Source organism: Aulonocara stuartgranti (genome assembly GCF_965226115.1).
Source record: "Aulonocara stuartgranti genome assembly, chromosome: 1".
NCBI classification, from domain to species: Eukaryota; Metazoa; Chordata; class Actinopteri; order Cichliformes; family Cichlidae; genus Aulonocara; species Aulonocara stuartgranti.
Genome location: NC_138939.1, coordinates 1,851,189 through 1,872,500, shown reverse-complemented (window position 1 = coordinate 1,872,500; position 21,312 = coordinate 1,851,189). Strand labels below are relative to the sequence as shown.

Genomic DNA, 21,312 nt, shown 5'->3' with positions numbered 1-21,312 from the left:
ATAGTAAACTCCTGTATCACGTGTTATAGCTTGATTTCAACCAACAAGTTTGAGATCTGGCACATTCATCATATGCACGACTAACATAATATATCACGAGACGTTACCTGGTCATCTCTGAAGCAATCAGCATAATAATAATAATGGTAAAAAAGTCCATATTCATCAGGATCAAACCACCTCCTGAGCTGCAGCCAGCACGAAGCAAGCCGCTGATCAGAAGCTGAGACTGTGGAGCTGTGAAACGCTTTGTAGTGTTTCAGGAAATCTTTATGAATCACGTGGTTACGTGGACAGTGACGTAAAAGAGATTTAAATCCAGTGTGAAATCTTAAGATTTTGCTATTCTTTGACAACAGGTTTAATAATAGTATTCGTCTTGGTAAGGTGTGAATGCCTCTTTTTCAAGAGTCTCTGTTTCTCCATCCATTTCTTTCTGGACTCACTGACTGCAAAAAGGTTTTGCTCTTTGCCACACAAATTCCTCCTTACTAACAAAGTGAAGGAGATTTCATTTAAAATATAAGAGATACATTAAGCTCCCACAGACCTGCTCGCATTTATTTTGGTCTTGTGCCTTTACTCAGGTTTTATGGAACAATGTCGCTACTTTCATCTCTGACAGAAAGAAACTAAATTTGTACTTTTTTAACCTAACGTGTTATTTGGTTATACTGACTTTGGTGAGAAAGACTCTAATGCTTTTGAGCTCATTAATCAAACACCACATCCATAATCTATGTGACTACAATTTGTTCCTCTCACAACAAAAGCTTTAAAAACCATTAATATTTGTAATATTTTAATGTGTTTTTGTAATTATTCAGTCACTGTGTCCCTCGCTTTTTCCCATTTTAATCTGTATTTCTATCCTGTTTGTTTAATTATTCATGCTGTTCCACTGCATTACAATTTTGCACTACGTGTATTATGCCTGTTGTTAAAGTTTCTGATGAAATAAAGTTGGAGAAAAAAAATCAAGACTTTGTTGCTGGTTTTATTTTGAAAGGTCAGCCGGATGTGCCCTGCGCGGTTCGGTCGCGCGCTCGTGCCGTTGTCAGCTCGTCAGGAATGATTGCGTGCAGGTGAGGCCGGCTGTGCTACTAAAGCCGTCCCGAGGAGCGTCCCCGGCTCTGTGAAGCTGTTACCGCGAGCACCTCCGTCATGGCCTCGCCCATCTGTACCCCCGCGGCCACCTCCACCCCGGCGGCCTCCTCCTCCTCCAGTGGCCGATCCAGCCGCTCCGCCGGCCGGCGAAGCGGCGCGGCGGCCGGCCTGTCCGCCTCCAGTACCAGCCCGTCCCGCCTGTCCCGGCTGCAGGAGAAGGACGAGCTCCGGGGCCTCAACGACCGCCTCGCCAACTACATCCAGCGGGTGCAGGAGCTGGAGAGTGAGCGCTCCTACATGCTGCTGAAGCTGGAGGAGAAGGAGGAGGCCAGGAGCAGCGTGCGGAGGCTGTACGAGGAGGAGCTGGCCGACGTCAGGAAGTCCCTGGACGGCCTTGCCCAGGAGAGGGCCCAGCTGCAGATCGACTACGGGAATCTGTGCGAGGAGCACCGGACGCTCCAGGCGAGGTAGGAGCGCACAGCGTTACACCAGACTGCAGTCAGAAAGTCTCTGATTTAGAGGATGGTTTCCGCCCCGCTTTATAAAACTTCATAGAAGTTGATGGATGCTGATTATTGATCCTTCATAAACGTTTGTCTCATCACGGAGATTAAATCTTTCCTCAGTCTGTTATAATAATACATTTTCTTTATATGCGCCTTTAAAGACCCTCAAGGTCACCTTACATTAGTACAACAAAATAAAAACATAAGGTAAATATTAAAAAAAGTATGAAAGCTAAACAAGGTAGAGCTAGTCGTGATGAAGGGTCTGCAGTTCTGAACAGATGGAAGTACAGAGGGAGTTTGTAGTCCGGAGATCTGGTGGAAGTGCATCCCAAAGTGTCGGCGCAGAACGACCAAAGAGTCCCAGGGTAGACATGCGAGCAGGTGGAAAGCTGGAGAAGAACAGAGCACGTGTGGAGAAGATGAATCTGGAGGAGCGAGGTTATGAAGCGCTTTGAATGTAAGAAGCAGGATCTTGAAATTGACACTGAGGTGAACTGGAAGCCGATGGAGACACAGGTCAGTGTGTGCAGCAGTGTTCGCCCTGCAGACCTCCACAGGGCAGCAGATAAGCAGCCCTGGTGTGACTCGAGTGCTTGGAGTCCAGTTAAAGCCACTTTTACATGTTACAGCTGTAAAGGCTCTAAAGTACGCAGACAGCAGATGAGCAGGTGCGGCTCAGTTTCATTAAACATCCTGGTGATATGAAGTCAGGCAACGTGGTAAACGTGGACTGTGAGTGTCTGTGGATCTGAGTCTGTGCATTTGAAACTCCGAAGTGTGAGCGCCGGCCTGACTGAGTGACTCCTGTGATGGTTTGTTTTTGTGTTTAACAGACTTCTGCTGGGGGAGGGCAGCAGCTGGTATCACACGACCGATAACGTTGTGCTCGCGTCTCTTTCAGGCACCAGAAGAAGGAGGGCGATCTGACCAACGCGCTGGCCCAGTTGAGGAGAGCTGAGGAGACTCTGAGCTTGAAGGACGCCGAGTTCACCAAACTGCAGTCGGAGAACCGCAGACTCAACGGCGACCTCGCCGACCTGCAGAGCCAGCTCGAACAAGTAAGAAGGGCAGCCGCCGTTAAACTGTGCAGCGTGCGTGGAACGCCCCAACCAGTTATCCTCGTCGGAGACGTCGTGTCTCACCTGCGGCGAGGGACATGAAAACGAGCCTGCGCCGTTGGGTCTGACAGGATGTGAGGAAATCCTGGCTTAGCTTGAAAAGTAGAATCGGAAACATGAATGGTTGCACGTTAGCTTCAGCCCACCAATCAGGCTTCATCTGTTTCAGCGCTCTTATAATTTCACTTACTCTTGAATCTGTAACTGGGCTGATTGAGCGTCACCTGCCCCGCAGCAGGCTGGCTTCACAGCACGAGTTACCATGGCGATGTACGCAGGTAAGAAGTGAAATCCGGCAGGCTTCGGCTGTCTGTCCGCGCTGCCGTTTGTGGTGGTCGCACAGCTCTGAGCTCATCGGGGGCTGAAGTGATGTGAAGACGGCTGAACTTCTGAATAAATTCAGTGGCGTTAAAGTGCATTCCTGCAACCGGTGTCTGTGAAAATTAGGAAATTGGTCCCAAACTTCATGGTTTGTCACTAATCGGATATTTGAAAATCCTAATCGTCCAACGTTAGGTGCAGTCAGTCCCTCAGCTCTGACGTTCGTCTTATTTGTGTCACCAGCTGGAGGCTCTGCTGGCAGAAACCAAGAACCAGCTGAGCTCTGAGATGCTGCGGCGAGTCGAAACGGAGAACCAGGTGCAAACGCTGAAAGAGGAGCTCGAACTGCACAAGAACATCAGTGAGCAGGTAACTCGGGCTGCTGCCAGTTTCTACATTTTCAGGTTGGCGCATCTTCACGTCACCGTTTCACCTCTTTGTTTTTGAAATAGGAGATCCTGGAGATCCGAAGCAGACACGAAAGCCGCCTGGTGGAGGTGGATTCAGGGCGGAGGAGGGAGTTCGAAGGCAAACTGGCTGAGGCGATGCAGCAGCTGCGGCAGGACAGCGAGTCGCAGCTTCAGCAGTACAAAGAAGAGATCGACCGGGTTTTCGGCTCAAAGGTTAGAGCTGCTCACGGATTATTTTCCGATATTAAAAAATGTGTTTCACGCTGCTTTGTGCCCGACAGCTACACAACGCCCAGCAGGATGCGCTGGAGAAGAACGGCGTGGCTTCGGCCACAAAAGACGAGCTGGACGCCACGAAGGTCCGAGTGGAGACCCTCAGCTCGCAGCTGCAGCAGTGCAGAAAAGAAGTGAGTTGGGGGAGGTCTGTGCTCGTCAGTGCAGCTTCCAAGTTTCCTGCAGTTTCTGCACCAAAATGAGAAAAAGCCTCTGATGTGGAGGGAAACGCTCTTCGTCTTAATGTTCCCCCCTCTCTCTGTCAGAAAATCTCTCTGGAGAACCGCTTCCAGGACCTGGAGAGGACTCTGGACAAGGAGCGGGAAGTCTGGCACCACAAACTGAGTCAGAAGGAGCAGGAGCTGCTCAACATGAGAACCCAGATGTTCAGTCAGCTGGAGGACTACGAGCACCTGATGGATGTGAAGGTAGCTCTGGACGTGGAGATCAGTGCCTACAGGAAGATGCTGGAGGTGGAGGAGCAGAGGTATGGCTGCGTGTGAGTGGAGGGGTCCTGGGTCTCAGGTGTTTTTGCTCCCATGGTTGTTTCTGTTTCCTGTCAGGTTTAAGCTGTCGCCCAGCCCCTCGCAGCGGACATCCATACCTCGAACGCACGAGCACAGCGGCCGAAAGCCCAGAGGGAAGAAACGGAAATACGAAGGCGAGTCGGGGAGCTCGCCCGCCTACAAAATGTCCAGTCGTTCGATGGAGCGCGGCGCCGTGAGTGTAGAAGAGATTGACGTGGATGGAAAATATGTTCGACTGAAGAACAACTCAGAGAAAGTAAGTCTGTACGGGTTGTAAAGCCTCGGGTCAAGCTGGAGGATGTTTGACAGCTTGGTATTGGATGCAGAACATGCATTATTGGTCACATGATTTCATTAAAAGCAGCACAAACACGCCCAGAGGTCCAGTTCAGGGTCTGCAGAGGTGAAGCCTAGCAGACAGCTTGCAGCTACAGCTGTCACTGTTCGCCTGTCAGTCAAGTAGGCCACGCCCCTAATAAGGCAAACTGTAATATTGCTATTTAGAAATAAAATATTCTCCCCATACAGATGTTAGCACAGGGGGAATGTAGCAGCTTGTGTATCAGGCTGTAAACATGTTTAACACCTGTGATGGAGTCGCTGCTCCCTCTGCTGGATGTTGGAGGAACTGCAGGTTTTGCTGCTTCTGCCTTGGCTGCATGTTTTCATGCCTGTGGGTTTAATTGTGTAGGGATGCACGACCAGCTTGGGTCAGTGTGGCGTGGCGCTCTCGGTGGAGCGGTCTGCTTCCGATGACCTCCTGCACACTGCTGTTAACGATTTTGTGTAACTTTCCATTACTGGGAGGAAAAACTGTTACATGAACTACAATAATGTCAATATTGCACAGAGCCAGCAACCCGCCCGGGTTCTTCATGCGCTCCATCACTCACTGACCCAGCTCCACATCCCACCCCGACCCGTTCAGCACTGCAGTAATTCATCTGTAATTACATTTAATAATATATAATGATCTCAGGACATTAAGCTAGCTGGTGTTGGAGCAGCCTTCATGTAAAATATGTGCAAACAATTATTATTATTTTTTTTTTTTAAATCTCTACAGGGTCACGATGGCGTGCTCTGCAGTTTGAGAAAACCCATTTTAGGGTCGAGATGATGACTCTTTAATTTGTTTCTCATTTGTTTCCAGGAGCAGTCTCTGGGTGGGTGGGTGGTCCGGCGGGTTTACCCCGGCGCTGGAGACATCACCTTTCACATTCCCGCCTCCTGCGTCCTGGCTGGTGGGCAGACACTCACTGTGAGTCCTTTAACATTGTAGGAAGACTTATTGACCGCCACTGGTAATCACTGTAAACACAATGAAAGTGTGTGTGCGTGTTCGTGTGCGTTTACCTGTCAGATCTGGGCAGCAGGCGCTGAGGTGGAGGTGGAGCCCAGTGACCTGGTTCTGCAGGGCCACAAGAGCTGGGGGGTCATCACTGATATCAGGGTGATCCTCCTGAACTCCAACCACGAGGTAGAGGAAATAAACCACACCTCCCAGAATGCACCTGTACAATAAAGCTGAAAGTAATGCTTTGTAACATGAACACTTTATTTAACTCTGAAACTTTTAGGTGATGATTTTGAAGTGTGGCACCTTCCACAGCTGTACAGGATATGTTTGTATTACTGCGATTTGATTTAAACAGGAAGTGGCCGAGCGCAGGCTGTGCATGCTGGGTGGGGGTGAAGACGACACTGGGCTGGAGTTTGATGAGGAGTTTGTCACGGGGAGTGAAATGCAGCGCTTCCAGAGACAGGTAACCTCAGGGGGAATGTTCAAGCAGAAAAGGACCAAGTGCAGGACCTCAGACCTCATGTCTGCTTTTGTTTTCCCACCTGCGCTGCAGCCAAAGCGAAAAAAGAAGTGTTGTTCGGTGTCGTGAGTGCGGTCAACGCTCGGCCTGGACGGTAGGTGGGGGGTAAAGTAGCTTCAGCTCTTCCGCTCGCCTCGCCTGCTCCCATAACCAGATGCATGGCTTGTTTCACTCATCCATCACGCAGCCCAGTTACTCTGCTGATGAAAGCGCAGCTCACTCGTCAAGTAAACTCAAAGTGTAGTTTGAGCAAGCTGGAGGCCGTCAGTTTGTTTCAGGAGAGAATTAACACCTTCAAATCTGAGGCCATGGTGCTCTGCAGAGACAGGGTGGAGCGCCCACTCCAGGCAGGGAAAGACTGACACAGCTGTGTGCAGTGACTGCAGAGATGTGGATGCTGTCCTGGTCTCTGTGGAAGAGAGTGGAGCATCGTCTGAAGGATGTCTGGGCGCATCCTTAGAGATGCTGAGGACTCAGAGTAGAGCTACAGTCTGCACGTCCACGAGGACCTGCAGTACCTCCAGAAAGCATCACTGCTTCACTGCACCGCTCCAGTTATTCCACATTCTGTCGTGTTGCATCATTATTAATGGATTAAATTCATTTTTCACCTCAATTCTACACGCAGCACCCCATTATGGCGAAGTGATAAAAGCAAATGTATTAAAAAAAATTTAAACCCATGAGATTAAGAGTGAATGTATTCCATCTTGGAAAAAGGCCGTGAGAACTTTCTGGATGCTCTGTAAAAGCGAACAGAAAGAGAAGCGACCCGCTCCAAGCACAAACGCATCGTCATCTGAAAACTTTGCATCTGAGAAGTCTGTGCTGCTGCTGCTCCACCCCAGCACCCACCTGTCGCACCCCGATTAACTAATCACTGTTCTGCTGCCGTGGCACGAGCTGTGTCCCGTCGCTCTCAGCCTCGTACGCTGTATAACAAGTAGGGCCTGATCACATGACCTCCGGGGGACACGGGGCTGAAGATATTCAGTAATGTCAGCAGGTGCTTGTCCATGAAGTCCTCTACAGTCAGAATCTTGAACTGGACTCAACGGGGAGCCAACGCAGCTGTGTCAGCAACACGTGAGAAGAAGCATTTCTGCAGCTTTTTGAACAAACTGCAGACGTTTCAGGGAGTTTTTGCTTAAACATGTAAACAATGAATTACAGCAATCAAATGTGATGAAATGAATGACCGTCTCCAGTTCAGTGTGAGATACAATAGGACTTAATTTGGCAACGTTTAAGTGATAAAAGCAGGACCGAGCCAGAGATTTAACATGAAGATCCAAAGTGAGAGCGGGTCAAAGGTTACCCCGAGGTTCCTGAGACGATTTGACAAATGTTGAAAGGGGAGCAAATCTGTCAGGAGCACCTACAAGGACTCCAGTCTTTCCTTCATGAAGGAAAGACTGGAGTCGGAGGAAGTTGTCAGCCATCCAACCTTTGATGGGGTTTAAGCACTAATTCAGGATGTGCAGCTTAGAAACATCTCGGGGCTTAACAGAAATGTGCAACTGAATATCATCTGCATAGCAGTGATGGCAAATGTTCTTAAAGTAGCTCAATACAGGAAGTAGATCTATTAGAAACCATAAGGGGCCCAGTACAGAACCCTGTGGCACACGATGGCTGAGAGAAGTGCAGGATGACCTGCACTTGCAAACACCGCAGATGAGCATCGTTCAGACCGTCCAAGGCAGATCCAGATACGCCGACCCAATATTTCAGCCTATCGAGCAGCATGTGGCGGTCAACCGTATCAAATACCAACGTGAGGTCCAACACTAGCAGAATAAAACCTTTTTCATGCAAAATGATGCATGAAAATGTCACTGCAGACTCTGCGATGAGCTCTACGAAAGTCCGACTGAAACATGACACGAACGCTGTTTGTCTGAAACTGCTGAGAGCTGCTTGGCCTCGAGCTTTTCTTAGTGATAAACGCCAACTTTGAGATCCGTCTGTAACTGCTAAGAAGAGAAGAGTCGAACTTGGCTTTTTTTTTTAAGCAGGACTTTACCAGACGCAGTGCTGATTATGGCGAGCACACAGGGACCAATCGACTGGAAGACATCTTTGAATAAAGATGCAGGTAAACTGTCGAGTGAACGGGAGCGCACTAATTTTACCAGATCGGGTGAAAAACTTTGTAAAATACCAGACTGAGCTGGAGCAGGAAGTGACTGTGAGGATGTGGTTCAGCAGGTGGAGCAGGAGTAATAATATGGTGTCAAATAACACCTTAGATTACCTCTGCTCTTTGGACCAGGCCCTCGCATCTGTAATTACATCATTTAAAAGAAACTAAAAGATCTTTTAAGTAAACGAGAGGAACATTTAAACGAGTTTTCCTCCACGAGCGCTCAGCTTTATGACAATCACGTTTTAAACAGCAGGCGGGCAGGTTTCACCTAAAATGGAAAGGCGACGATTATTAAAAATATCGGTGAGAGACCAACCGCGTCACGAGGGGATAAATATAAATGACCAGCATCAGTTTCTCAGCTGTGGGGGAATTTAAGATGCGAGCGCTGACCGTCCGGCGAAAATGAAACTCCAAACACAAACACGCGGCCTCCTGCTGTGGTACAGTGAGCAGGATTAGCCCCGCCCTGCACATCACGCCCTCAGGTTTGTTTGGCTTTGAAGGTTCAGCCTGTAATGCTCATTAATCTGGACATCCAGAGGTTTCCACCCCGCCCTCTGCTTCCTGCGAGCTTTCTACTAACCAGACCTTTATTATGACGATAACGCTGCTGCTCTGTCCCCCTCAGGATTTCTCGAAGGAGACCACTTGTGCTGTGATGTGACGCCTGCTCTCTGCCACCGACCTCGACGGCGGTCTGAAAAACCCTGGAGCAGCTCGGGCCTCAGACTGCTGCTTTCTGGCTCCAGTAGTTTTATTTACAGTAGGACGGTGAGATGATCTCACCTGCCTTACAGCAACAGTGTCCCTCACGTTTCGTCGCTCTCGCTTCACGACAGGAGCTTTGATTTTAATTTTTGTTGAAGTGTAATAAATAAAGCTAAAAGTTTCTAAACAAATACAACTTGTGCTTATTTCCAGCAGCATGCAGAGATGCTGCAGGGGAACCGCACCCTAAAGTGCTGGGTTATTTTCATAGCTCAGCTTCTGGGTAAAAGCTGCAGGTTGGGTGGGTAGACTGGCGTGGTTGTCATGGGAACGAAACATTTCTCCCACTGGAGACGTCCAGATGAACAGAATCCACCTTTGGGGATTTACCTGGATGATGGCGCACCGAGACACGGAAACTGTAGTTGTTTTCTCTTTTCTCAGTAACTCTGAAAGCTGCGCTGCTGGTCCAGCTGCTGCTCTGTGGAATCACCTGCGTTTCAGTCGGGATGCATCCATTCAGCACATCTGGACTAAAGCAGGCTGCTTTCACAGACCAATAGTTATCGAGCACAGACGTAACAGGCGGAGGATGTTTTGCAGCCTCCAGCTGAGGATTTGATGTCATCGTAATCAATGAGCGTAATCCTCTCAGAATGACAAACATTTACAAAATGAACTTATTGTTTTATTATATGTGACCTGAAATGAGTACCTGAGTCCATAAACTGACCACGAGCCACAGCTATCGCCCCCTGGTGGTCATTAGATCTAAGTTGGGAATCTGTGTGACTGAATTTACATCCTTCAGTGTTTACTACCACCTGTTTAACAATGAAGATGTGGACGCTATACCAAGGCTAGCCTCTGTAGTTCTTTGGGGGGTGTTTGACTACAAAGCAGTTTGGATCTGCTCCAGTGCGCCCCCATGCCATTACCACCAACACCAAAACACAGGATAATAAAAGTACAGAGGAAAATAAAAGGAGTCATTGAGTCTTTTGTGGTTTAAAAGTTCATGGGGTCGTGGGCTCCGTCCTTTGAGCTGTGCAGACTTCCACCTACACCATCGTTTCCTTGTTGATGGCTTTGCTGAGGAAGTGTATGGGCGCCACCTGCTGGTTAGGAGGTGTTTGCGCTGACACAGGAACCCACAGTCGAACTCTCTGGTCAGTCTTCTTCCAGGTTTTGAAGAGATGCACATGGTAGCGCACAGAAACCTGGCAAACACCAAACCAGCAGAGACAATTTAAACATGAAACAAAATCACAAAGCGCACTATGCTTTCCACAACTGCACCAAAGCGTGAAACACTGACATTAAAACAAACACTTTCACTCCAGGTTGTTAATCAACCAAAGACCCAGACAGAGCTTTGGTCCATGCAGCCGGTAAAACTCAAACACCAGTTTTCTTTGTTATCGATCGTCCGCCTGACTCAGTTTGTCTGATTTAGTCCTCAGCTCAAACAAAATAATCATTGTGGGTGATTTTAGCATCCATGTAGATACCAAACAGCTGACAGCCTGAACAGCATTTAATGTTATTAGGCTCAATTAGCCTCTTAAAGACCTGGATGGCCGCTAACTTTCTGCTTCTTAATTCAGATCAAACTGAGGTTATTGTACTCGGCCCTGAAAATCTTAGAAATATGGTATCTAAGCAGATTCTTACTCTGGATGGCATTACCTTGGCCTCCAGTAACGCTGTGAGGAACCTTGGAGTCATTTTTGACCAGGACACGTCCTTCAACGCACATATTAAACAAATATGTAAGACTGCTTTCTTCCATTTGTGCAACATCTCTAAAGTTAGAAATATCCTGTCTCAGAGTGACGCTGAAAAACTAGTTCATGCATTTATTACTTCCAGGCTGGACGACTGTAATTCATTATTATCAGGAAGTCCTAAAAACTCCCTGAAAAGCCTTCAGCTGATCCAAAATGCTGCAGCAAGAGTCCTGACAGGGACTAGAAAGAGAGAGCAGATTTCTCCCCACCCATGCAGCCTGAGTGGAGTTCAGTACCACCTGAATCTGCCGTCTCCAAGATTTTCATTTAAATAGTGATTTCAAATATATTTTAGAATTTATATATTTGCATTATTGTAAACTGTAGTTCTGTGGATTCTTACATTTCTGAATCCATATCCGTACTCTTGAACCCTTTGAGACAGCTGTTCCTAATGTTTAGGGGCCCTGAGAAACAAAAGGCTTGAAAAGCAGCTGGCTGGGCCTTCTTTAACCTTTGCTCTCATGAGTATTTCTGCTGTAGGAGTCCATGGGGACGACTCACGTTTGGAGCCATGAGCAGACGTTGAGTATTTGCGTCACTTTTTAGTTTTAGAAGTTGCTACTTAGTAACTGCAAGTGTCCCCGTGCAGGACTGAAGTCTTCCACATTAATCTTCTACATTCCAGTTAGTAAAATAAGTTCATGTTCTGGATGAACAGCACAGACTCTAAACTCACCACAGTCCAGAACACATAGATGATGATGAGAGCCAGAGTGAGCACCAGGAGTCCCAGGGCCTCCATCCCATTGGTGTAGTAGAGCTCCATGGCTCCTTGAATGCACAGCCAGCCCGACAGAGACGCGAGCGGCGTGATGAACAGGAAGCAGGCCGCATCGCTGCACAGCGTCCTCCTCTGCTGCTGCATGGCTGGAGAGCACCACCACTGATAGAGGGAAAGAGGAGGCAGGAAGAGGATTAGCCTCATGTTTTCCATGAAATAGTAAAATGTCGGTGATATGTTTTCATGTTCCGACTGTTACTGCGTCCCTTATATCAGCAGGACACGGAGTTAAGACCAACGTAAGACAGGAAAACTCCTCCAGGAACCGTTTAGTGATCCTGCATTTACTAAGTGAAACTGGTGACATCAAACGAACACATTAAACTTATGTTTTATTTGTTCACTGTGTGATAATACAGGAGACTTTGTAGCTGCAAACCCAGTTCAGCTTTTACTTGGAGCTGCATCGAAGCAGAATAAACGTGTGTGTGTTTGCTGTGTGGATTCGATTCGTACATCGCTAACAGGAAGTGCTGCACCTTTCCTCCCCTGCGTGCGTGCAGCATCGCCTGAGCAGGCCTGTGTTCAGTGTGTAGCTTAGCCTGGCACAGCACACGGTGCTTAATCAGCAGATTACCAGCCAAGAATGCACCTACAGAGAGCACCGAGGCCACTCTCCTGTCCTCTGCAGCAAAGAAGCACCGGCTAATCTGCCTCTCAGGCTAAGTGGCTTTATGGACAGCGAGCTGACGGCAATAGGTTCTCCAACGTGAAGCCAACAAACTCCTCCCACTGAGTCTGACATGCCACCATTGAGGAAAAAGAGCCAGCCTTCACTCTTTGCTCTGTCTGCTCTGCAGCAGAAGCCGGCGAATCCTTCTTATTTAACTTCAATCAGCCTCATTCATCTGTCTCATCTCACAAAGATCTTTCTCTGCAGGCTGAGCGTGACACGAGGAGAGGACACTACAAAAGATGACAAATATATTCTCATGTTCAGCTCACGAAGCCACTTGGTTTCATTAATCCAGGTTTGAGACATTAGAGAAGTGTGGCTGTCTCGGTCACAAGTCTGGGCCGCTGAGCATCAGTGTGGTGATGGGCCTACCTCAGTCAGAGGCTTTGGCACACGCTCCAGCACAAACTGGTGATGGCAGAGCTCGCAGTGGCCGCTGTCGGAGGCGGTGAGCCACTGTTCCAGGCAGCTCCGGTGCACCGAAGCCAGGCTGCCGGAGCACTCGCAGGGGGACAGCAGCTCTCCTGACGCCCGGCCTTCGTGGCAGATCCTGCAAAACTGCTCCTCACTGCACAGAGCGACACACGAACAGAGACGACAGGAAGTCTGCAAAGGCAGTTTTCTACTTTGACATTCAGAAGGTAAAAACTTTGCATAAACGAAAGGATTCATCCTGCCTTGTAGATTTACTCACAGGAAAGAAAAATATTAAACAGAATATTTTTCATCTGTCTTCAAATGTATAATGAAAATATATCATGACCTCTTTCATGGTGTTTTTTAATATGTGTCATCTCACTGTGATGTTACTGGATCTGAGTGGAAACGACACCATGCAGGATTCAGGGTGAAGCATTTGTTTGACTGAAGACTGGAGACTCTGAGGTAAGTCATCGAGGTCATAGCTTCTCATCACTAACCAAGAACCCTTCAGAAACGCAGCCTCTGTGAGTACTGCTGTTAACCATGTCCATTCTTTTATGTCCACAGTGTACTCCTCTCCTATTGGCTGCGAGTAGCTGGATGATTCACAAGCGTACACCCTGACGTCCACCGTTATCAGATCTGTCCAGCGGAGCGCCTTTGGGAAGTGGTGAAATGCATCACCAGCATATCTGCAAGGTGCATCCAAGCGGCAACATAAAGGGCCTAAAATTATAGTTTAGAAACTGCAGTTCCTCTAACGTCCAGCAGAGGCAGCAGTGAGTCAGGCCCCATAGACTTCCATGTTAAAACTTTACAGCAGAAATAAACATGTTTACAGCCTGATACACAAACTGTGTCTGTGGATCCTCCTTCATAACACCTGTACAGGGGAGGCTGTTTCTATCACTCACCTGTTTAAATGGTTTTAAGCCTTAAAGTTTGCATTATTAGGGGCGTGGCCTCTTTGACTGACAGGTGGCTGTAGCTACTAGCTGTCTGCTAGCTTCACCTGGACCGTGTTTGTGCTGTTGGAGCCTTTTAACGACGTCATGTGACCAATAATATGACTGCTGTGAGGTCACTGCACTAACAGTTCTGGTAAAATTCGAGGATTGTGATTGGACTAAGCACTAATTGGCAGGTACCCGTCTCTGTGCGATGCTCCCATCAAACCCATTTAAACTGGGTTGGTGGTTCGGGCTGTAATGTGTCCAGGAAAGGCTTCGTCACTCTGGGTGATTTCAAACGTTGATAGCGTACGTTACAGAGGTGATGAACTTTCAGCCTCTGTGCTTCTGCTCCGGTTACCTGTCTGTGATGGATGCACACTCCGCAGTGGGCGTGTCTCCGTGATAGCACATCACTTCCTGGCTGCTGCTGTGGAGCTCTTCATCCAGCGCGGGCTCAGGGATGAACTTGACCTCCTCCACAGGACTGGACTCCCACCGGCCCACCGGATCCTCCACAGTCATATCTGCAGTACGAGGGGCCATTCACTCCACGTCTGCTACACACACACACACACACACACACACACACACACACACACACACACACACACACAAATGTAAAACAGATGGAATGAAAATACATTGTGACACAAAAATAAATAAATAAAAATAAAAATATGGACACACAAGTGGATCTGCTGTCCGTCACAAACTGATAATTAAATTAATTATGAATGGAAGCTGCAAAATATGACATCATCCATCAGAATTAGGACTGGAGCTCTGAATATAAATAAATCATATTTCAGTAACTGGTCTCCCGACTCCAGTAACAGAACCCTTCATATTTACAGACAGGTTTAAAAAAATAAACCGTCAAAGATGGAGGAGCATTGGGCTCCTATTGGTCAGCATCACAACATTAAGGAAGTTCTGCTGACCTGCCGGTTTGTAATGTCTTTTCCAGCAGCTGTTTTCACCGTTTAGCCAGAACTCAGCACCAAACACAAAGTTACGGAGCTGAAAGGTGACAGTTATTTAATATTTTATTTATGATTTTTATTTTGTTTGCTCTGCTGCCCCCAAGTGGCCAGAAATCAGTGAATTAAAGGTTTAAAGGTTTAAGTTTTCATGCAAGAAATGAAATAACCTGTCAGTGCTTGAACACATTTACACTGAGAATAAATTAGTAATAAAAAAATAGTAATATTTCTTCTTCAAGAACAGCAAATATTTCTCTCAAGCTTTTTTAATTCTGTCCTTCTAGTTATTCTATTCTGCTTCATTTTATCTTTATGAAAAAAATATCCATTTATTGTATTTTTTTAAATTTAGCTTTTTACTTATTGAGGTATTTATTTTATTCTACTTTTGAGCTTCCACTCCAGAGTTAGTCCACTGTAAATATTGTTATTGCTCAGGTGAGGTCCAGCTCACACTCTTCACAGTCCCGAGCGGAGACACATGAAACACGACGCTGACCAGCAAAGCAAAGTCTGTCGCACAACGAGCAGCTTTAATGACAAGTCAAGCAGCAGCCTTACCTCCAGCCTGAGCCGACGTTAGGACCAGCTCCGTGTTTATCATCAGGCAGAGTCCGAGTGACGAGGCTTCTCCTCCTAAAGCCGTCCAGCAGATTAGAGAGGCTGACGGACGCCGGTGAGAACACCGAGGGATTAGACGCAGAGGAAAGTAAGGGCCGGGCCAGACGAATGGAAATCACATCAGACTGAGTCACAGCACCTCGCCGTACCCCCTTTAATCCTGTTAGGGGGCTTCCAGGAAGCCAGCAGAGCGAGACCAGCGAGCTCCAGGCCGGTGGAGGCCGAGGGTGCAGACGGGGGGAGGGATGGTGTTTGTCTGTGATACAGCTTCATTCTGATTCACGCAGTAATCACTAAACATCCACCAGATCCAGAAGGTTAAAGTTAGAGTTTAGGTTACACTTTAAAAAAACTCTGTAAAATTTAAAAATGTCTTTTAAGAGCTCATTTTTCTCGTTTCTCATCATTTTCCACACACATCAGCTGTGACTTCATGTCAAAAACTTTGTGTTGTTGAAGAGATATCGGCTAAATGTGAAGTAGGGCTGGGCTGCACCTTCTTTCCAGTTAATACCAGTTTGTACCACAAGATGGTGCAGTGAGTCAGTGTAAGCTTTATTTAACAAAGCAAACCATTAAGAGAGGATACTGAGGATGCTGTGCGTCATGTATAAACGAGGCATCAGGTGCTGTCTAATGGCTAATGAAGAGCCAACAGCCACAGCTACAAGCTACAAGCTAACACTAGCATGTGGCCCAAAGTGACGTGTGACTGAACTGATTTCAGCCTTCATGCTTTTAATCCTGTGAGTACCACTAACCTAATCCTACAGTGTCGGGACAATGGACAGACGCATTAAAACCCAACAAGTCCTGTTGTTTTGCCGAATAAAATGGTCAGCAGCGCCATCCTCCGTCGCCATCACTGTCAAAGGCCACGAGTTCTGCTCAGAGTTTATTCTCAGTCTCTGTTGGAGGAATGGTTCACAGCTCCTCCTGCCTTAAGACAGCTTTCGTCTGATTGGCTGGCCCCTCAGAAACAGAAGTTTCAAGCAGCAGATGGGCGGGGCTTGATATCCTCTCTTGACATCATTCAGACCCATGAGTAGAAAAAGTTAAACTGAGAGTTTACATACATTCTTATATATTTCTATACTGTGTATTGTGTATTTTGTTGTACAGTTATTTTATTTTCAACTTTAATTTATATATTTTATTTTATTCCTTCCTAGTTAAATTGACCCTTTTTAATTTTCATTTTTATTTCCTATCTTATTCATAGTCACCTGCAGTTGTCTAAGCATTTCACTGCATATCGTACTGTGTATCACTGTGTATGTGACAAATAAAATTTGAATTTGAGTTCAGGGGTTACCGAGCTCATCATTAGAAACGTCGGTCATAACCAGAGCATCCGGTCCTGGAGCCGGAGATATACGACAGGAAGTGAGGAAGAGCAGCCGCATTCATGCTGAGGATGAGGGCGTGCAGGTAAATGGAGAACTTGGGTCCAGACAGCCTCCTGCGGTGCTTTTGTCTGCTATCGATCCAGACAGAGGTACACGCGGGATTAATGCCCGAGGGCTGTTAAAGGACCCGGCAAAGAAAGCGATCGATGGACTGGAGAACGGCCCCTCGCTGCCGGCCTGAGCAGGTTTAGAGAGGGCCCCCCGGCCCCATTTAACACAATGCACACCAAGGTTCACAAATAGACCCAGACAGACACAACACGAGCCGAGCCAGACTGGGAGCCGGGACAGGAAGTGGCTCTCCCCCTGTGCGTTTTAACGTCTGCTGTCAGAGGAATTATCACGAAGGAATTCCCAGTGATGTGCTTTTCCTCCGGGCTTTGTTAGCAGCAGCCTGGGAATGAATAACAGGCGGGATTGAAGGGAAAGGAGGAGAAAGAGAGGCCAGGCAAAGAAAGTCCTCCCACCTCTCTCCCTCTGATCCCAGCGGGACTTTTATCTGAGCTCACGTGTGGACGATGAATGTGAAAGACTCCATCTGCTGCTGGTCACTGCTTGTTACAGATGCTGCTTTAATCCACAGATGGAAACCTTCACATCATGCTTTTACTAAAATACTATATTTGTAAGAATCCAACACACCTGAGTCTCACGATGACGGTGACGCAGCCTCATTGGTGTAAATCACAAAGATCTGTGGCCCTTATGATTATTTGTACTTGACAATAACAGTTTGTTCTTGTATGAACCTCCTTCAAAGCCCTGCGGTCGCCTTCAGTCTGAGCGGTGTTTGCACAAATCAGTCAAATCAAAACTAATTTCATAAAAGAAATCCACCCAGCGGCTGCTAGCTTTAAAAACAGGAAAGAGAAAATGGAGTAAATTCATCGAGAGACAGTTTTCTTCTTTTTGCGCATCACAGAAACCACATTTCCTGTTGTTCACCAAATTCAAATGAATCCACACTTTGGATTTGAAGCCATAGGCGAGGTTTACATTAAGACTGAGCTGCTACTGGGCCACTAAAATCAAGAGGAAAAGACGTGAGCGACAGATGCACATGTGTTGATATTATTTTATGTGAAGAGGATACCTTTTTAAATCTGAGAGCTGTCTATGATGGGTGAAAACCCCACAAACTTCAGCAGTGGTGTTTTCCAGATTTAGATGAACGTTTTGGTGAAGTCAGCAGGTGTGACATCGCTGCTCTGATTGCTTCACATCTCGGCTGTTAGGAATTTATCCATGTTTGGGAAAACCAAGTGAAGAAACCTAAGTGTGCGTCAAACTCATTTCGCAGCGCTGTGATCTGATGTGGCACCGCTGAAACCTCCTGTCAGTGTACAAATGTCTGAGCTATCTGAATATGAGAGACAGTCTCACTTTCTCTACACGATACAGCGAAGCTGATGCTGCTGTTGTACAGAAAGACATCTGTCAGCAGGACTCTTTGGGCCTGAACTTAGGAAGTAAATGTATAAGATACAGAAATCTGTAACTTAATTACTGTGGTGCTTATTCTGGCCCACGGGCCTGATATTTAACACCTCTCCTGTAGTTGAACCTGTGGGTACCTCTGTGTCCAGGTGTGGAGGCCTAGCTCCACCCACCACACTACCTGCCGGTGGCTGATGCCCTCAGCCGTCGGCGTTCGGGGCCCGGCACTCGGGCGCGTGCCCGGCTCACTCCCAGCGGCTGCTTGGCAGGCCTGGCGCCCACGGCCGTGTCGGGCTCCTTCGTGGGGTGGGGTTCCCTCAGGCCTCTGGGACCGTGGCTCGGCCCGCTCTGGTGCGACTGGCGGGGCCTGCGGGCTCGTCACTGCGGCCTCTGTGGCTTCTGCACCGTGGTTGCTGGGTGACCCCACGTCTGTGTGGTTGTCTCTGTATCGTGTTGTTCTCAGGTTGTTTTCTCTTCTTTTAACAGGTGATCAGATTTTCTCAGTGTCTTCTTCCACTGTCCTTCCTCTGTTTTCTTTCTCCCTTTCTTTCTGTATAGTGGTCTGTCCAACTTGTAATAACTTTAAATAAAATTAAATTAATAAACAATGATAATATAGATCAATCAAGTGGAACAACCCTAACCCTACGCATTGGCACATTTTGTGAAAAAACAAATCCGTTGGCCATCTTTCCTGGCCTTCAGAGAACCTGTGGGAGGAGCTACTTTTACCTTTGAAGCCAAAAATCCCATTTAAAATCTTCTGCCTTTGTTTTTACTTTGTTCCTCCTGCACACGTCTGCAGAGAAGCAGCTTGGCTGAGTGAGCTGTATGCAATAAGAAACGTGTGTCTGTCAGGTGTAGGCGGGGTTCAGGTGTTCTCGCGAGGATTTGATTTGAATTCTGCTGAGGCTGAGTCAACATTTCGGAGCGCTCGTGTCAGAAATAGAAAGTGCGGAGCTCTGAGGAGGGACTCCTGGGACCGTTTGAAATACAGACAGGGGGTCGGGGAGCGTTTTATCTCGGGGACGTGACGGTTTGATGCTCGCAGACCTTTCAAGGAGCTTTTTTTAAAACACAGATAAGAGGATTGGCGAGTGGCTCGAGAGGAGCCATCAAAACAGGCCGAGAGACAAAAGCTCCACAGACCGAGCTGTGGCCGCCCGGAGGCTCGTCTGTACACCACTTTTTGCTCGTCGTGTTTCCAGACACAAACGTCTTTGCGACTTTCTGTGTGTGACGGTCATGCATGACACACGCGTGTTCTTCTGCACTAGTCATCTTTCAAAAAAAGGGGCGTCTCCATTAAAGGAAGAGCCCGCCAGCTTTTAGAGGCCTAATCTGTGAAGAATGCTCTATCAGCGCACTATCAGCAGCTCCTCCAGCAGAGGAAGGCTGATGTATCTCGGGTTTTAAATGGATCCTGAGGACAAGAGAGGACCGAGCGCGCCAAGTGACTCGTGTCAAGTGGACATCCTTATCTCCCAAAGATGGGCGACTCTCGCTCTCTCTCTGGAAGGCAGCGGCGGCGAGCGCTCAGGCTCAGAGCAGCTGCAGGTTCAGAGAAGGACGGAGCTTCTTGATTTTAGCGTCCTGGCTGCTCTGTCATAAACAAACCGCGCGGCCCACATCGAGTCTGCGTTGGGGAGCTCTCAGGAGGTGGACCGCTCTGGAGCAGACTGCTCCACTCCAGGCAGCTTGTCCCTCCTCGCGGCCGCCGGCAGCCGGGGGCCACCATGACGGAGTGGACTCTGCTCAAGCGCCTCCTGGACGCCGTACACCAGCACTCCACCATGATTGGCCGGCTGTGGCTCACCGTCATGGTCATCTTCCGGCTCCTGATCGTCGCCGTGGCCACCGAGGACGTGTACGCCGACGAGCAGGAGATGTTTGTGTGCAACACGCTGCAGCCGGGCTGTTCCACCGTCTGCTACGACGCCTTCGCGCCCATCTCCCAGCCTCGCTTCTGGGTGTTCCACATCATCAGTGTGTCCACGCCATCGCTCTGCTTCATCATCTACACGTGGCACAACCTGTCCAAGCACAACGCCACCCAAAGGTTGGGGCAGGGGGCGGCCGACGCGCCGGGGCAGGGAGGCCGGGACGGCGGGCGAGAGGCCTATGATCGGAGCTGCGACTCAGACAGCTGCTCCATCCAGTCCCATAAGCACCTGGGGCACAGCCTGGCGAATGTGCTGGAGGGCATCGCCGCCAAGGACCTCCAGAGGCTGGACCCCAAAACCTTGAGCCAGGCCCGAGCCTGCACCTTCAGGGAGGGGGGCACAGAGGCTCATGCGGGCTCCGGAGGGGTTTTGTCCAAATGTTACATCTTCCACGTGTGCCTACGGGCTGTCCTGGAGGTGGGCTTCGTCCTGGCTCAGTGGAAGCTGTTTGGCTTCCAGGTGCCCGTCCACTTCCTGTGCACCTCGTCTCCCTGCAGCCAGCCGGTGGACTGCTACGTCTCCAGGCCCACGGAGAAGACCATCTTCCTGCTCTTCATGTTTTGTGTCGGGGTTTTCTGCATCCTGCTCAACCTGCTCGAGCTCAACCACCTGGGCTGGAAGAAGATCCGCCGGGCAGTGCGGCTGCAGGAGCACGGGTCCTGGGGAGCATACGAGACCTTCCCTCCAGACAGCCCCTCCTTCACATCCTGTTTAGGCTTCAGGGACGTGACCAGCACCACCTCGCTGCCCACCCTGAACCTGGTGGTGGGTCACCAGCCGGACTGGACCTGTGCGGTGGACTGTGGCAGGATGAGGGAGCCGGAGGAGGTCCGAGAGAAAAGACCGGAGCCCCTAAGGAGAGAGGACTCCCATAAAGGAGAGAGGCAGCCTTTGAAGAGCAAGAGGGAGATCAGTGGGTCCAAACACAGGAGTGCCGAGGTCTGGATTTAGTCTCCATGACACCGCTGTCTTTATTTATGCCGACCCATGGAGCTCACCAAAAAAACCACCTGGATCACCTCCTCATGTGTGGAGCAGAGACTCATCTTACGCTGTGATGAGGGACGGGACCAGTGAAGCTGCATTTTAAAGTTGTAGTACATCACTGCTCAGACTGTCCTGTAATTATCAGTTTAGATTAGAAGTCTGTGCACATTTATCAAATATGTCATGCTGACCAAAGTCCTGCACAAAGGACACAAATGGATAAAAATAAATATGAACTACAGAAAATAAATAAAATGCATTAAGCTGCTAAACGTCAGGGCAGACACACTAATCCTAAGTGAACAGGTCCGACTCTGAATACCAAGAAAAATAAGGGTTGTTTCTTACAAATATTCTG

The 21,312-nt window shown here is 48.4% G+C and overlaps 3 protein-coding genes across 7 annotated transcripts; 2 read left to right on the top strand and 1 right to left on the bottom strand.

The window, feature by feature from the left end:
- Nucleotides 1-1,001: 1,001 nt before the first annotated feature.
- lmnl3 (lamin L3) lies at nt 1,002-9,951 on the top strand. Of its 4 annotated transcripts, XM_082533974.1 has the most exons (12): nt 1,002-1,574; nt 2,518-2,674; nt 3,299-3,424; nt 3,508-3,678; nt 3,747-3,872; nt 4,005-4,225; nt 4,302-4,521; nt 5,419-5,526; nt 5,629-5,745; nt 5,921-6,031; nt 6,122-6,182; nt 8,869-9,951. In XM_082533974.1, exons 1-11 carry the CDS (start codon nt 1,165-1,167, stop codon nt 6,155-6,157), a joined length of 1,803 nt encoding a protein of 600 aa, XP_082390100.1. In that variant the 5' UTR covers nt 1,002-1,164; the 3' UTR covers nt 6,158-6,182; nt 8,869-9,951. The 4 variants fall into 4 exon arrangements, with proteins under 4 accessions (XP_082390100.1, XP_082390101.1, XP_082390099.1 ...); XM_082533975.1 differs by lacking the exon at nt 6,122-6,182; XM_082533973.1 differs by having other exon boundaries at nt 5,921-6,182.
- On the bottom strand, nt 9,922-16,071 carry LOC309706968 (E3 ubiquitin-protein ligase MARCHF3). 2 transcript variants are annotated; one of them, XM_082534006.1, is made up of 6 exons: nt 15,940-16,071; nt 15,119-15,471; nt 13,933-14,128; nt 12,571-12,766; nt 11,418-11,624; nt 9,922-10,168 (listed from the first exon to the last, which is right to left on the bottom strand). In XM_082534006.1, exons 3-6 carry the CDS (start codon nt 14,115-14,117, stop codon nt 10,010-10,012), a joined length of 747 nt encoding a protein of 248 aa, XP_082390132.1. In that variant the 5' UTR covers nt 14,118-14,128; nt 15,119-15,471; nt 15,940-16,071; the 3' UTR covers nt 9,922-10,009. The 2 variants fall into 2 exon arrangements, with proteins under 2 accessions (XP_082390132.1, XP_082390133.1); XM_082534007.1 differs by lacking the exon at nt 15,940-16,071 and having other exon boundaries at nt 13,933-14,131; nt 15,119-15,767.
- A 2,761-nt stretch (nt 16,072-18,832) lies between these two features.
- gjd6 (gap junction protein delta 6) lies at nt 18,833-20,965 on the top strand. The gene has a single exon (XM_082541658.1). The coding sequence runs from the start codon at nt 19,761-19,763 to the stop codon at nt 20,916-20,918; it is 1,158 nt and encodes a 385-aa protein (XP_082397784.1). The 5' UTR covers nt 18,833-19,760; the 3' UTR covers nt 20,919-20,965.
- Nucleotides 20,966-21,312: the final 347 nt, after the last annotated feature.